Below are 16747 nucleotides of genomic sequence, written 5' to 3'. Positions count from 1 at the left end.
TTCCTCAACATTTCGACTTTTTTCCCAACATTTCGACTTTTTTCTCAAGATTGTACTTCAATATTAATCCTGACATTTCGACTTTTTTCTCGAAATTTTGACTTTTTTCTCGACATTTTGACTTTTTTCTCAACATTTCGACCTTTTTTTCTCGACATTTTGACCTTTTTTCTCCACATTTCGACTTTTTCCTCGAAGTGCATAATGAAAAAAAAAATCTTCCCCCAGTTATAACTTATATAGATACAGTAAATGCAGCATGTGTTGTCTTCATTCTAAGGCTTATACAAGACTTTTCATTTTTTGCGGCTCCAGACATATTTGTTTTTTGTGTTTTTGGTCCAATATGGATCTTTCAACATTTTGGGTTGCCGACCCCTGGTCTGCACCAAGATGCATTTCAAGTGATCTAATCGGACATTTACATGTAAAATCCACAAATGCATCATTTTGACCTTGAAAGGCAACAGATGGGAGTAAGTAGGCATAACTGCAGAGAAAGTTCAGAGTCGTGGTCCAAGATGATGAGGATATTAGTTGGACTCGTTGCCGTCTCCACCGTGACGTCCCCTGCAGCTCAGTGAGCTCGCTTCGTCACTGCTGATGTGCAAAAAAGAGCTTTGCATTTTTCACCAGAGACAAGCAAGACGGGAGTTTCTGGGGCCGACCATCAAAGGAGGCCTCTTCCACTTCCTAAGGACGGTGTGAAAAGTACTTTTTACTTTTCCCTCTCCCCTCGCCAGCCTCGTGCCCCGTACAGCTTGTCCCTGCAGCAACGCCGCTTTACACAAACCTGCTCCGTCCTATTTTCCCTGCTTTCCCAGGACACCTGAGAGCACATTCATCATCTTTGACGGCAGCCCTACTTCACTCACCGCTGCTCTGGCCCACTTTCAGAGGTCTCGCAAGCCGTTCGGAGACAAAACACTTCCTCGCTACCGTCTTCCCGCCTGCATGAGCCCGCATCGCTTTTCCTTCCACGACGGGATGTTTAGATAGATGCAAAAATGGTTTGTTTTGTTTTTTTTTAGCCCCAACCATTAGGGCTGGGGATCGATTCAAATGGCAAGAATCGATTCGATTCCGATTCTTAAGATTCAGAATCAATTATCACGATCCGATTCGATCCGATTCGATTCCGATATTGATTTGGGTTAGTGTTATTAAAACAGTTTTTTGAGCTGTTGCATGAATTATATGACTGTAGTTCTGCAACATATTAATACTAGTATTATATTGAGATTCAACAGCAAGTATGAATTACCAAACAGATCCAGGGCAGCAAACAGAGACGGATGAAATCGGTTTTAATTTTTCCCACATTCCGTTTTTATTTGTTCCATTTTCGGTCTATTTTGGTTTTTAATTTTTGAGAATTTGGTTTTTAGCATTTTTTGCAAATGTAACCCCAAGACATTATATAAAGTAATGAAATATAGACAATTTATGCAATTATAACCTAACCCTTTAATGTTTTCATACCTTTAAACATATTTAAAGGCAAAAACATGGCGCCAGTTATTCTCTTGTCCAACAAAACATTACTTTTTTGGGGATAAACAAAAAAATAACCAAAAGTTGTAATGTAATAATTTTTGAGCAGAAATGGCCAAGAACAAAAGAAATGTCAAGGTGTATCAGTGTCGAAGGTGAAACTATGGAACCGCCTGGATGAGGAACTAAAAAAAAGTAGCTCAATTTACAAATTTAAAAAAAATTATAAATCTAAAATAATAGATAAATATAGAACACTAATATAAATTATCTTGGTATTAAATATCCAACTGTCTAAATTATACTCTCCTCAATCGTGAGTGACATTTATTTTCTTCTCTTCTTTGTTCATTTTCTTTGTTTTGTTGGTTACACTGTGTGTATACATATACAGTGTGTATATGCAAACATCTTTAATGTAAATGACCAAAACAAAATAAACTAAACTAAAAAACTAAGACTAAAAAACTAAAAAAACCCGAATAAATGAATAAACAAAGCAATAATGAATCATATACAGGACTGTCTCAGAATATTAGAATATTGTGATAAAGTTCTTTATTTTCTGTAATGCAATTAAAAAAACAAAAATGTCATACATTCTGGATTCATTACAAATCAACTGAAATGTTGCAAGCCTTTTATTATTTTAATATTGCTGATTATGGCTTACATTTTAAGATTAAGATTCCCAGAATATTCTAATTTTTTGAGATAGGATATTTGAGTTTTCTTAAGCTGTAAGCCATGATCAGCAATATTAAAATAATAAAAGGCTTGCAATATTTCAGTTGATTTGTAATGAATCCAGAATGTATGACATTTTTGCATTACAGAAAATAAAGGACTTTATCACAATATTTTAATTTTCTGAGACAGTCCTGCAGATATCCAAAGAGTGTTTCTCAGCTTGAGGAAGAAAGGTGATCTACTTGTATCCATGAAATATGCAGGATTTTCTCGCCTCGTCCCCGCTGGCCGCCGCCCAGCCTGTTATGGCTGCGCTGAAAGACGTTTATTTATAGTTGCACTAAAAACCTACTTTGGGACTTACTGTATATTCTCAGGCAAAGATGCTTTTCCTTTAATTTTTAATGTGCCCATGTAACAGAACCCGAAGTTCTTACACTTGCATACCTGCCAAGTCTCCCATTTTGGTCGGGAAACTACCTATTTTACCCCTCTTTCCCGCCGTCCTCCCGTATGAATACTTTCCCTTAAATTTCCCGTTTTATAATATAATCATTTTGAAACAGCAAACTGAATTGCCACTGGCCTCGCGAGAACTGCCACTTGCTGTAGCCTGCATGGCAGTTCTCGCAAGGTTAGTGGCGAAAACGGGAGCAAATTCGGAACAACAAATCAGAGAGATGGATGGATGTAACAAGAGAGAGAAGACATTTCTGCCGGAAAAGCGAAGAATTAGCATTAATATCTGTAAAAATGGGATAGCAAATGTACTTTCCTAAAGAGGAGCAGGATGTTACAGTTACGGGTTCTGAAAGATGAGTAACTGCAAAGTTAGTGTCTCTCACTGGGGAAGGAACGATGTCCGTCATGAGTGAAAATGACAAATAAAATGTAAATGTTTCACTTGAAGACAATCAAGGTGTATATAAACTGAAAATATTTAAAATAAATAAATGTGCTTTAATTCCCTTTTGTGTTTTCATTTAGGGTCTATTATAGAAATGACATACATAGGAATGTCCACTGCATTTCAGTGTCAACAAAGGTTGAACTATCAGATTCTGAACATAATTGTAGTTTGTAAGTGGTTGACAGGTAGTTATTTTAGATTTCTTGTAAATCTGTATTAAAATCTAAGGGATACTGGACCTTGGTTGGGCTGGTGGGATGGCGGGTGGTGGAAAATATCCCTTATTTTTAAATCCAAAACTTGACAGGTCAGTACGGAAGAGTATTAGGGCCAGGCAGGAGAAAAATAAAAATAATATTTTAGAGGAGGAAGATTTTTTTTTCATTATGCACTTTGAGAAAAAAGTCGAAATGTCGAGAAAAAAGTCAAAATATCGAGATTAATGTTGAAGGACAATTTAGAGAAAAAAGTTGAAATGTTGAGAAAAAAGACGAAATTTCGACTTTATTCTTGAAATTGTATTTCAACAATATTCTCGTCATTTTGACTTTTTTCTCGAAATTGTATTTCAACATTAATCTAGACCAGGGGTCGGCAACCCAAAATGTTGAAAGAGCCATATTGGACCAAAAACACAAAAAACAAATATGTCTGGAGCCGCAAAAAATGAAAAGTCTTGTATCAGCCTTAGAATGAAGACAAATGGCGAAAGGCGAAATGTCAAGAAAAAAGTCGAACTGTCGAGAAAAAAGTTGAAATGTTGAGAAAAAAGGCGAAATTTCGACTTTATTCTTAAAATTGTATTTCAACATTATTCTCGACATTTTGACTTTTTTCTCGAAATTGTATTTCAACATTAATCTGGATCAGGGGTCGGCAACCCAAAATGTTGAAAGAGGCGAGCCATATTGGACTAAAAACACAAAAAACAAATATGTCTGGAGCCACAAAAAATGAAAAGTCTTGTATCAGCCTTAGAATGAAGACAAATGGCGAAAGTTGAAATGTCAAGAAAAAAGTCGAAATGTCGAGAAAAAAGTCGAAATATCGAGAAAAAAGTCAAAATTTCGAGAAAAAAGTTGAAATGTTGAGATTAATGTTGAAGTACAATCTCGAGAAAAAAGTTGAAATGTTTAGAAAAAAGTCAAAATTTTGAGAAAAAAGTGAAAATTTTGAGAAAAAAGTCGAAATGTTGAGATTAAAAAGGAAAGGAAAAGGGAAGGAAAAAAGGAAAAAGAAAAAAAAGAGAAAAAAATTAAGAAAAAAAAGAGAAAAAGAAAAAAAAAGAAAAAGAAGAAAAAAAGGTCAAACATTTTTAAAACAGCTCCAGGAGCCACTAGGGCGGCGCTAAAGAGCCGCATGCGGCTCTAGAGCCGCGAGTTGCCGAGCCCTGATCTAGACATTTCGACTTTTTCCTCAACATTTCCATTTTTTTTTTCTCTGCATAATAAAAAAAACGTTCTCCTCTCAAATATTTTCCTCCTGCATGGCCCTAATACTCTTCCGTAGGTTTGCACTTGTCATGGAAATGTGCCGCCTTTATTTAGAAGCTTTTTACGAGCTGCTGCTGTGAAATATTGTAAAAAAATATAAGTATTTTTGAGTTTTTTGTGTGTCTCTCTCCTCGTCAGGCTGCGAGCCGATCCCGCTGCGCTACCTGGAGTGGAGCAACCCGGAGTCCATCATCCAGGTGGTGTTCTCCGTCCTGGGCATCCTGGTGACGTCCTTCGTCACCTTCATCTTCGTGCTGTACCGCGACACGCCGGTGGTCAAGTCGTCCAGCCGGGAGCTGTGCTACATCATCCTGGCGGGGATCTTCCTGGGCTACCTGTGCCCCTTCACGCTCATCACCCGGCCCACGGTGGCGTCCTGCTACCTGCAGCGGCTGCTCGTCGGCCTGTCGGCCGCCATGTGCTACTCCGCCCTGGTGACCAAAACCAACCGCATCGCGCGCATCCTGGCGGGCAGCAAGAAGAAGATCTGCACCCGCAAGCCCCGCTTCATGAGCGCCTGGGCCCAGGTCGTCATCGCCTCCGTCCTGATCGGCGCCCAGCTGACGCTGGAGGTGACGCTCATCGTCATGGAGCCCCCCGAGCCCGTCAAGTCCTACCCCAGCGTCCGGGAGGTGTTCCTGATCTGCAACACCAGCAACGTGGGCGTGGTGGCGCCGCTGGGCTACAACGGCCTGCTCATCATGAGCTGCACCTACTACGCCTTCAAGACGCGCAACGTGCCCGCCAACTTCAACGAGGCCAAGTACATCGCCTTCACCATGTACACCACCTGCATCATCTGGCTGGCGTTCGTGCCCATCTACTTCGGCAGCAACTACAAGATCATCACCACGTCCTTCTCCGTGAGCCTCAGCGTCACCGTGGCGCTGGGCTGCATGTTCACGCCCAAGATGTACATCATCCTGGCCAAGCCGGAGCGCAACGTGCGCAGCGCCTTCACCACCTCGGACGCCGTGCGCATGCACGTCGGCGACGGCAAGATCGCCTGCCGCAGCAACAGCCTGCTCAACATGTTCAAGAGGAAGAAGAACGCTGGAAACGGCAGGTGGGTCCGGTAATTGAGTCTGTGAATCCTGCTCCTGAGGCACCTCGGGGATGCTGGTTTTAGCCGTAATTCCCTCTCCGAGGGGAAACCTGACGTGTAACTGTATTTACCTTTTCGTAGGAGCACCTGTTGCAAAAGTGCCACTAATATAGGTCAGAACTCAATTCACACAGCCGCCTCAACCTCTTGATCCGCTGGCGGAATTAAAAACGAGCATCTCTGCGTGCTGAGGGAAAAGGCAAGAGAGAAAAATCATACGTGCAGAATCCAGGGTTCCTGCAGGATTCGCTCAGTTACTAACCTGCAGTCATGTGAGAAAGTAAGTACGCCCTCCTTTAACTAGACTTGTAGTCAAAACCGCCTAAACCGAGACCAAGACTAGTTCAGATCAAGACCGAGACCAAAACAAACCTAGTAATGTCCTGATCCTGCGTGATTGTATTCCATCATCCTGGTTCAGCTAGTTTCCATATGAGCTTGTTTTCAACTGCAGCTCAATAACACAGAGAAGTGGATGATGATGTTGAACTCACTAGAAATGTTTCCATCCATCAGCTAAGATCAGATATGTACGGAAAGGTATCAGGGCCATGCAAGAGGAAAAAAAAATTGAGAGATTTTTTTTTTATTATGCACTTCTAGAAAAAAGTCGAAATGTCGAGATTAATGTTGAAATACAGTTTCGAAAAAAAAGTCAAAATTTCGCCTTTTTTCTACACATTTTCAACTTTATTCACGAAATTTTGACTTTTTTCTCAACATTTTGACTTTTTTCTCGACATTTCGACTTTTTTCTCTAAATTCTACTTCAACATTAATCTCGACTTTTTCAACTTTTTTCTCGACATTTCAACTTTTTTCTCAACATTTCGACTTTTTTCTCGACTTTTCGACTTTTTTCTCGACATTTCGACTTTTTTCTCGAAATTGTACTTCAACATTAATCTCGACTTTTCGACTTTTTTCTCGACATTTCGACTTTTTTCTCAACATTTCGACTTTTTTCTCGAAATTCTACTTCAACATTAATCTTGACTTTTCAACTTTTTTCTCAACATTTTGACTTTTTTCTCGAAGTGCATAATGAAAAAAAGATCTTCCTCCTCTAAAATATTATTTTTATTTTTCTCCTGCCTGGCCCTAATACTCTTCCGTAGATCTGTGTGGCGACTGCACTACCGCTATTTCTACACTATTGGAGGATTGACTCCAGTGCTTTTAAGGATTGACACGACTACTAACTAGTCCCAAAGTCCTCTAGCAGAATAACCAGCTCCAACACCCCCCTCCACCTCAGAAAAGGAAGGAATAGTAAATGTTACTGATTTAAATTGGACTAAATTAGAGATGAAACCTGAATTTTAAATATTAAACATACAATTTTCAACTTGAAATTACATTATTTACCATTATAGTAATCAGATTACACCGTATATCAGCATCACTGAAATGGACCTGATGCTTAATCAATCACAACAATATGTAAATACTATTCATATATTTATTCAAACAAGGCATAAACACAAAACTGTAATTAAATAGAGACACACATGCAATGCCTGTCATTGTTTAGGGAGCGGGCTTCGGCCACTTTTGGTTGCATTCCACTAGTACCTACTAGAGCAGCGGTCGGCAACCCAAAATGTTGAAAGAGTGTTGGGTCCAAATCAACATTACATAAATTCATAACGAGGAAAGACACATAGACTACTTTGGAATGGGTTTTTAGCGCACTCCTGCAGGAGGGGGAGAGCAACAGGAGTGCAGGGCAACGTTTGGCCCTCATTGAGAACTCCTGAGCTTTCCCCAAGATCCTCCCTCTAGAGGATGCTTTTATTAAGAAACGTTGACAGGAAATGATCATATAAGGACAATGAACAGTAAACAGTTAGACAGTGAACAATGGGGTGGAAGTGATAACGTGTGATTGAGTCCTGACATTACAGTGGGCAGCTGTCACCAGGACAGTCCAAAACCTGAGTAGATCAGGAAGTGGCTGCTGTGACTTCTGTTGACCAAGCATGTGACATTTTCACAATGACAAAACAAGTTCAAAGGTTGATTAACCTCACAATTACCTCCTCTTGTCATTTTGAAACTTCAACTAAAATCCGTCCATTAGGCTTAGAATAGAAGCCTCATAAACATTTAAGAAATAGCTAGGGCTTAACGCGTAATTATATGTCAAGGGAGAGGCGAAAACCCGAAATTCCTCTCCGACCCTCCTAGTGAGCAATCACTCTGGCCAAGACACATAAAAGCTTAAAGCATTTCACAGTAAACAAAATGAAACAGTCTATACTCCAGTGTTATCATAAACATCCTTGTCATCAGTTAGGAATACTGGACTAAGGAAGTTTGGATGGTTCTTTGGACCATTGCACTTAGACACAGAATGATACACACAGACCAGTACAATGACAGTAATAATCAAAATCATAATCTAGCATTATGTCAGTCCAGGGACCGGAAGTCAGCCAGGACCCAAAAGTGGTGCCTGCTGAACGTCTGTCTTCTGACACAACTTTGGCCAACTGACATAATTCGGCTATAGCTTTGGTAACATTCGGCACCAGTTTCTGAATGTACATCAGTGTAATCATAATTACAACACAGCAATGCAAGTAAAGAGTTTTAAGGAACAATTCCTAACATGTCAGCATGAGTCATTAGTGGAAAAGTTTCTTCCATCTCTCGGACTCCTCTGCAGCTCGTTGTAGCCAGCCAGTTTGGGCTAGTCATCTTCAGGCTTGTGGCTGGTGAGATAGGCATCAGATGAGTTCTTCCGACTTCCCGCACTACTCAAGGCCTGGAACATTTCTCACTAGCTTTCACTGCAATTGGTGGACGCATGTAGATCGTTCAGCCATCTTTACTGCTGTCGGTGTTGCAATCTGGACAGCAAAGGGGCCATCCTGACGGGGTGATGACCATGTTTTTCGTCTCACCAATCAGGATCTGGATCTGGTTTCAGCAGTTCCTGCTTAGGAGAGAGAGGAGAAAGCCGCAGCTTTCAAGAACTTTGAACATCTGTTCAGCAAACATTTCACTCATCCACATTGAGAGTGGCTCTCTCCGGCTTAGCCTTAGCTGAGCTGAGCCTTAGCCTTAACAGTGCCATTAGTTCGTTTCACTAGGCTTGCTCCTACAAAAATGAAAATTTTAAAGTAGGTATTTGAATACTTAATTCTTTGTGTACTATACTATACTCTTCATCCCTCCTGTTTGAGCCATGGGACTTCCCATGGCTCTGTACTTAATTTCACGAAGCAAAGCTTGAAGGATTACAAAAGTCTTGACGCTTGGTCTGACCTCAAGGCAGGATTTGTTGTAGAAATAAAAGTGATGAGGACACCGAACTTTATGATTTGACCGTTTAACGTTAGCTACCCAAAAATCCAACATTAACTGATACAAAATGGGAACCAAAAATCTACGTTTCGGTGCCTGGAATCCAGTTGTTTCTGTGAATTGCAGCGATCCATTTGTCTCTCTTAAGCTTATTTTTCGGCAGTCTGTAAAACGATAACTCAGATTTCTTGCTAAATCTATGAGTTCAGTCGATCGCACAGCAGCTCTTTCCCATTTTAGATGTTTTCCAGTTGCTCAAACACAAAGTCTACGCTGCCACTTAGTCTTTTTGCCACTCATATATCACATATATATCATTATCATTTCGCCCACTGATATGTGAAGGCGCATCTGTGACGTCATGCGCATTCCCTCTATTGCTGCTGCAAGTGGTTCTATAAGACATTTTTATCCTTGGGACACCCTGTTGAAAGAGGGCTTACTATCTTTCTCACATGACTGATATTTTTTTAAAGTGTAATGTTTTCAACGCTTTCTAAAAGGTAGAACCTGCAGATACCCTGGAACATTGTCTTGAGAACATCTAAGGAATTGTGTTTTCTGTCTCCGACTTGCTGGGTTCCTGCCAAGTAACGGTCCGTCTTTATTCTGTTCATAGTTCTAACGGAAAGTCTGTGTCATGGTCTGAACCAGGTGCAAGACATCCTCCAAAAGGGGATCACATGTGGCACAGACTGTCAGTGCATGTGAAGAGACAGGAAGCAGGTTCCAATCAGCTGGCCGTCATCAAACCCTTAACTAACACCTACCAGAACGCTGGCCGGGACTTCTCCAGCCTCAGCACCAAGACTCTGTACAACGTGGCTGAGGAGGACGAGAGTGACCCGGTCAGCTACGGCTCCCCCGCTGCCACCCCCCCCATGATGGCCCACGGGCAGATCGCTGCCGCTGGGATGATGAGAAAAGGTGCGGCGTTGGGGGAGGAGGTGGAGCTCTACTCCCCCCACCAGCCCCTGCAGCACAACAGCATCATCCCTCATCGCGTCGCCGTGGGCAACCTCCCGGGGGGCGTGGCTCCGGGCCCCGAGCTGCGGGCCGTGATGAGCAGTGGCGTCCCGGTTTACCACCAAGCCCACCTCATCCAGCAGGACCCGCTCTTGCCCGCCCAGTTCCACCAGGAGCCCCGCTCCCCTTTAGAGGAGGACGAGGAGGAGGAGAGCGAGCGCTTCGGCCTCCTCCACGGATACATGTACAACAACGCCCAGATCCATGAAGACGAGGACTTGGTGGAGGTGAAGTTAGCCATGGAGGACTCTCTGGCACTGATGCCTCCCTCCCCCTTCCGCGACCGCGGCGGCGCCCCGGCGAGCCCCAACTCGCCGGTGTCCGAGTCCGTTCTGTGCACGCCTCCGAACGTGACGTACGCCGCCGTCATCCTCAGAGACTACAAGCAAAGCTCCTCCACGCTGTGAGCCGGGCGGCCTCAACGCTCGGGTTTACGACGGCGCGGGCTGAACCTGAACGCGTCTGTATCTGAGTCTCATTTCAGCTTTTACATAAGAGTAAAACAATAGATAAAAAAGGTGCCATATTTTAACATCCTTAAATGCAGTAGCAGACAAACATCGTCAGCGTAAAAAGTATTATTATTATTATAAGACACTTAGGATTGTCTAGTGCTTCATGTAGACTTATGAATTCCTGTAATATATAGAAATATTTATTTAAAATACATAGCAGAAGATGGAAGTTTGAAGGTCATTATTACGGTGTCTGAGACCCGCCATTGCTGAAAATAAAAGAAACGCTGCAAATAAAAAGAAACGATTTGCAAATAAAATAAACGATGCAAATAAAAACAAACGCCGCTGCAAATATAAAGAAACGCTGCTGCAAATAAAAATAAACGCTGCTGCAAATAAAAAAAAAAACACGCAAATAAAAAAGCCACAACGGAAGTGAATTACCGGGGACTATTGTTGCTGATGCACCAGTGTTTTTTACGTGAGAGGAGAAGAAGAAGACGAAGAGGATGTAAGTGAAAAGGAAGAAATAAGAAGAGCGAGGAATAAGAAGAACAACGAACGAGAAAATAAGTGAAAAGGTTAATGTTCAACGTCGCTACGTGTAATTTTTAATGTGCAACACCGGTGCATCGGCAAAAATAGTCCCCGGTAATTCACTTCCGTTGTGGCTTTTTTATTTGCGTCGTTTTTTTATTTTATTTCCAGCATTTTTATTTTATTTGAAGCGGCGTTTCTTTATATTTTCAGCTTTTCTTTTATTTGCAGCGGCATTTCTTTTTGTTTGCAGCGTTTATTTTATTTGCTAAGCGTTTATTTTATTTGCAGTGTTACTTTTATTTTCAGCAATGGCAGGTCTCGGCCACCGTACATTATAGTTTCTATTTAAAATAAAAACAAAAACAAAACAAAAGCAATATATATACGATACGCTGTAATAAGTGATATTTTACATTCTGCCCTTCATGAGATTAGAAAAGTTGTTATTTTTTCTTCTTTTCCTGCAATTTAAAAGGACGTAATGTTCCTTTAGTAGCGGGTCGTACCGAGTACGGCGGCGTTAACTGAGCAGGAAGATGAGATGCCGACATGGACATGCGTATAAAAGGGATGTAGCCACTCGGCATCAAATGTGAAGGAAGTCTGCGAGAAGCCCGTCCAGAAACAGTTGTGGTTCCTTTAAACAGGTTCAAAACAGCGTCTGCAAACGTCACCGGTTTTAATCCATAGCTTGGCTGTATGTTTATTTTTTTTATTAACCTTAACAGGTAAAATGTAATTGAGACCCAGGGTCTCAATTACAACAGAGGAGACCTGTTTCAGGTAAAGCAGCAGCAGCAAAACACAAAGTTACAGACCAACTGAACGTAGAGACAAAAACCAAGGAAGGAAAAAGAAGGAAGGAAGGAAGGAAGGAAGGAAGGAAGGAAGGAAGGAAGGAAGGAAGGAAGGAAGGAAGGAAGGAAGGAAGGAAGGAAGGAAGGAAGGAAGGAAGGAAGGAAGGAAGGAAGGAAGGAAGGAAAGAGAGGAAAGAAGGAAGGGAAAAAAGAAGGAAGGAAGGAAGGAAGGAAGGAAGGAAGGAAGGAAGGAAGGAAGGAAGGAAGGAAGGAAAGAGAGGAAAGAAGGAAGGGAAAAAAGAAGGAAGGAAGGAAGGAAGGAAGGAAGGAAGGAAGGAAGGAAGGAAGGAAGGAAGGAAGGAAAGAGAGGAAAGAAGGAAGGGAAAAAAGAAGGAAGGAAGGAAGGAAGGAAGGAAGGAAGGAAGGAAGGAAGGAAGGAAGGAAGGAAGGAAGGAAGGAAGGAAGGGAAAAAAGAAGGAAGGAAGGAAGGAAGGAAGGAAGGAAGGAAATAAGTAAGGAAGGAAAAAAAGAAGGAAGGAAGGAAGGAAAGAAAGAGAGGAAAGAAGGAAGGAAGGAAAGTAGAAAACAAGGAAAGAATGTACGAGGGGAGAAAAGAAGGAGAGAGCAGGAGGAAAGAAGGAACAGGAGAATTAGGTCATTAGGTCAAAACACAAAAATCAACCACACGTGAGTAACTTTTTATGTTGCGTGAAAAGGGAAGTCACGTGAATAAATGAGTTATTTCAATCGGCTAGTCGAAGACGAAGTTGTAGGATTTCTTACAGCGTTAGGAGATTACCTCAGGTGTTGTCACATGACCTCTTGTCCAGTCGCTCGCGCTGTACGACGTAGGACAGCTAGTTTGGAGCTACGAAGAAAGATATCTCTCTTTCCGATCTTTTATTTGAATAAGTCCAAAATGATTATGATTGGCCTCTTTTTGATCTCAGGCACGATTGCATCTTAATATTTGACCTAAACAGATCAGGTTCGTCTTTAAATGTCCCGAGTTGCATATTAAAAAGAAAAGGCTGCTCTTCTGCTGGTTGGAAAGTGTCTAACGGGGGAAACTGCGGTTCGTTACTGAAAGTAGACGGTCCTGTTTGTAGATCAGCCTGCAGAGCTGGACACTCCCATCTGTGCTATTTAGGATTCGTGAGCACACACACATTTTCAGATACTGAATCTGCCCTAAAGCCACAACCTTGCTGCCTCTTGGGACTCCTGCGACCTCAGTTCACACTTTCCCCGTCCCGGATCCACAGTCTTATTCTGAACTTGGCAAAGGGATGTGATCCCCTCCAAGTATCGATCCAGTCCATCGTTTTGGCCATTGATGCAAATCACTGCCTCGTCATTATTTACAATTAGTCAATTAGTCATTCTGACTCCAGGTCTACCGTCTCCATGGTGACGAAGACCAAGGACCGAACTCCAGGTTCAAAATGAAGGACCAGAAACTTAACCCTTGTGCTTCTTCGGGTCAAGGAAGGAGGAAGAGAAGAAGGAAAGAAAGAAGGAAGGAAGGAAGGAAGAATGAAAAGAAGGAAAGAAGGAAGGAAGGAAGGAAGAATGAAAAGAAGGAAAGAAGGAAGGAAGGAAGGAAGGAAGGAAGGAAGGAAGGAAGGAAGGAAGGAAGGAAGGAAGGAAGGAAGGAAGGAAGGAAGGAAGGAAGGAAAGAGTAAGGGAGAAAAGAAGAAGTGAAGAAGGAAGGAGAGAGCAGGAGGAAAGAAAGAAGGAAGGGAAAAAGAAGGAAGGAAAGAAGGAAGGAAGGAAGGAAGGAAGGAAGGAAGGAAGGAAGGAAGGAAGGGAGAAAAGAAGGAAGGAAAGAAGGAAGGAAGGGAGAAAACAAGGAAAGAAGGAAGGAAGGAAGGAAGGAAGGAAGGAAGGAAGGAAGGAAGGAAGGAAGGAAGGAAGGAAGGAAGGAAGGAAGGAAGGAAGGAAGGAAGGAAGGGAGGGAGGGAGGGAGGGAGGGAGGGAGGGAGGGAGAGAGAGAGAGCAGGAGGAAAGAAGGAACAGGAGAATTAGGTCATTTTGACCCAAAGACAGTACCAGGTTAAGCTGCATTTACAGCTTCATCCATCTCCTATAAACAGTCGTATAGACGAGCTGCTTCTGCGGGTGAAGCAGCTCGTCTGCTCCAGGTCTGGAAAACTGATTAAATGCAATAGTTAAAAGGGAAAATTGCAAAAAGTCGAAATCACGCAAGATTACGTTTGATAGATGAGATTTGGTTAAAGAAGCCTTGCCATGGACTCAGTTTTCACCTGGTCCCTCTCATTAGTTGGTTTCCATTACAATAGAAATAAATCTAATCAAAACTCGGGGGAGGGGGGGCGTGATGTTTCCATTGAACGGTGTTGTTTGAATCAGCGTAATTCTCAGCTGGAGACCAGATTGTGATAAGACTGACTGGCGACGCCACATCCGGCGCTGCCCGAGACGTGAAAATGCACAAAAAGCTTTTCCATCAAACCTTTGGATGGACCAGAGGATCAAACCATCCGCAAAACCCCCTCCTGGACGTATAAAAAGGATTTTGTGACATTTGGGAGTTTTTTCGAATCAGTTTCCACTACAGGATTTTATTTTTATTTTTATTTGGGGGTTTTGTGCAAATTTAGGGGTAATGGAAATGCCCCCCTAAAAGCTCCACCCCTGCAAACCTCCACCTGTGGTCTTTGGGCTCGGCCCAAATGTCAGAATATTCAGATATTCCGTGCGTTTCTTTTGCATTCTTTATAAATACACATCCGTTGTTCAATTTTCAGCTTCTGGATTTTTCTTTTTCTATTTCTTTTAGGTTTTCTCAAACAGCCAAACTGAAAATAAACATCTCTCACCACGTTATAATGTTTCAAATTAAGAGACGCCCCTCCCCTAAAATGTGAAATATTCTGCACTGAAATGTTTGAGAAGTCAGAATTTGTTTGTTTGCATGCACTTTTTTTTCTTCTTTTTTGGTGGGAATTTTTTGGTTTTAAAGTAATTTGAGTACGTAGCATTTTTTTCTTCTAGAATCCAGTGAATGTAGCAAAAGTACTAATTACAAAAATGTTTATGTAATCGGTGTGACAGCGACATGTCGGAGTAATCTGACCCGGACCTTCGTAGCTCCGTCTAAACACAAGAAACAACCAACAACACAATCGATAACCTTCTGTTGTTGCAATTGTTATTTTCTCCCTTTTGCATATTTGCTTCATCTTTAGTTGGGAGAAGTTTATCTTCTGAATTCATCCCGAGATGTTTTCCTGTTTCATTCCCCTTTGGAGTGGGGCTAAATAACGAAACACCGTGAAACTTTAAAGTGATTAACTGAGTCTTTGGTCGGTACGGTGCAGCCTGCGTCATGAATGTAGCAACAGTTCAAGTGCCACATTTTCATTCAGATTTTCATCATTTATCTTATTTCTACGGGCTCAAAATACAAGTTGACTTGTTTTAAAATATGTATATTTTATAACTAAACATTGTCTTTCATAACTGTAGAGTTTATTGTATTAAGATAAATTATCTACATATGTTTTGTGAATATACGAATTGTGTATCATTGTTTTTCAGATTAAATTTATATGCTTTACAGCGTTAAACGGAGATGTGTGCTTACGCGATGTGGCTGGCTGTTTACATCCATCAGTTTCTTAATTATTAAGACTTTAACAGCCTATCTGAGTTATACAATAAGATAAAGTGCTTCTGTTACTATTACTGCTTAAGCTACTTGCAGCTTGTGCGACGTTTTGAACCATATTTGCTGTAGTCGAGCACTTGACGAGCACTTGTGTAACTGGAGTAAATTAAATGTTTTTTTATGCCTTTGTGTCCTGTTTTTAAATTCAATTCAGTTTTATTCATATAGCGTCTATTACAACACAAGTTGTCCTTCCAGAGAGCCAGAACATAAACCCCCGAGCAATTATTACATAAACAACGGCAGGTAAAAACTCCCCTTTAGATGGAAGAGCCTGGAGCAGGACTTGGATCGTAAGGGGGGCGAAGGCCAGCTGGGCAGAGCAGGAAGACAGAGAACCAACAGAGAGAATAAAGAACAGAGAAAGGAGAGACACAGACACAATGGTAAGTTGGTGTATTACTATATAAACATATGTACTACAGGCTTTACTAAACACTAACTAGAGGTTTACTAAACACTAACTACAGGCTTTACTAAACACTAACTAGAGGTTTACTAAAGACTAATTACAGGTTTAATTTTTTTTTTTCTTATTTACCTTGTCTGCACACATATTAATGATTGATACCATGCAGGTAAAAACCAAAGACATATATATGTGCATTATTGCTATATTTAATATATATACAGTACATATATACGCATACATACATAAATATATAGCTACAAACCCAGTGTTTTTTTTTTTTTTTTAGGTGTGTGTGTGTGTGTGTGTGTGTGTGTGTGTGTGTGTGTGTGTGTGTGTGTGTGTGTGTATGCGTGCGTGTGTGTGTACATGTCTTTGTGGCTATGTGTGTGTGTGTATGTGTATGTATACGTATGTGACTGAGTGGCTATATGTGTGTGTGTGTGTGTGTGTGTGTGTGTGTGTGTGTGTGTGTGTGTGTGTGTATGAGCGTGTATATGTATGTGTGGCTAAATGTAACTGTGTGTGTATGCATATGTGTGGCTATGTGTGTGTATGTGTGCATGCATGAATGTATGAATATGTATAAGTGTACGTGAGTGTGTATATGTCTATGTGGCTATGTGTGTGTGTGTGTGTGTGTGTGTGTGTGTGTGTGTGTGCGTGTGCGTGTGCGTGTGTGTGTGTGTGTGTGTGTGTGTGTGTGTGTGTGTGTGTGTGTGTGTGTGTAATAAACCAAACAAAGCTCTACCTGAAGTGTATCTATAGTGGGGGGAGGGGGGGAAGCAACCCCGCCACCCGCGAGACCAGAGGCCGACC

General features: G+C 41.6%; 1 protein-coding gene across 1 annotated transcript in view; it reads left to right on the top strand.

Annotated features, from left to right (window-relative positions):
- Positions 1-10437, top strand: part of LOC133461932 (metabotropic glutamate receptor 1-like) — a 59573-nt gene extending 49136 nt beyond the window's left edge. The window contains exons 7-8 of the mRNA XM_061742959.1: positions 4726-5653; positions 9624-10437. Coding sequence (XP_061598943.1) covers positions 4726-5653; positions 9624-10437 — 1742 coding nt within the window. The remainder of the gene's footprint in view (positions 1-4725; positions 5654-9623) is intronic.
- Positions 10438-16747: the final 6310 nt, after the last annotated feature.

The sequence above is a fragment of the Cololabis saira genome, chromosome 16, assembly GCF_033807715.1.
Source record: "Cololabis saira isolate AMF1-May2022 chromosome 16, fColSai1.1, whole genome shotgun sequence".
NCBI lineage: Eukaryota > Metazoa > Chordata > Actinopteri > Beloniformes > Belonidae > Cololabis > Cololabis saira.
Note: the sequence above shows the minus strand (reverse complement) of the source record. Positions and strands in the feature narration are given on the sequence as shown.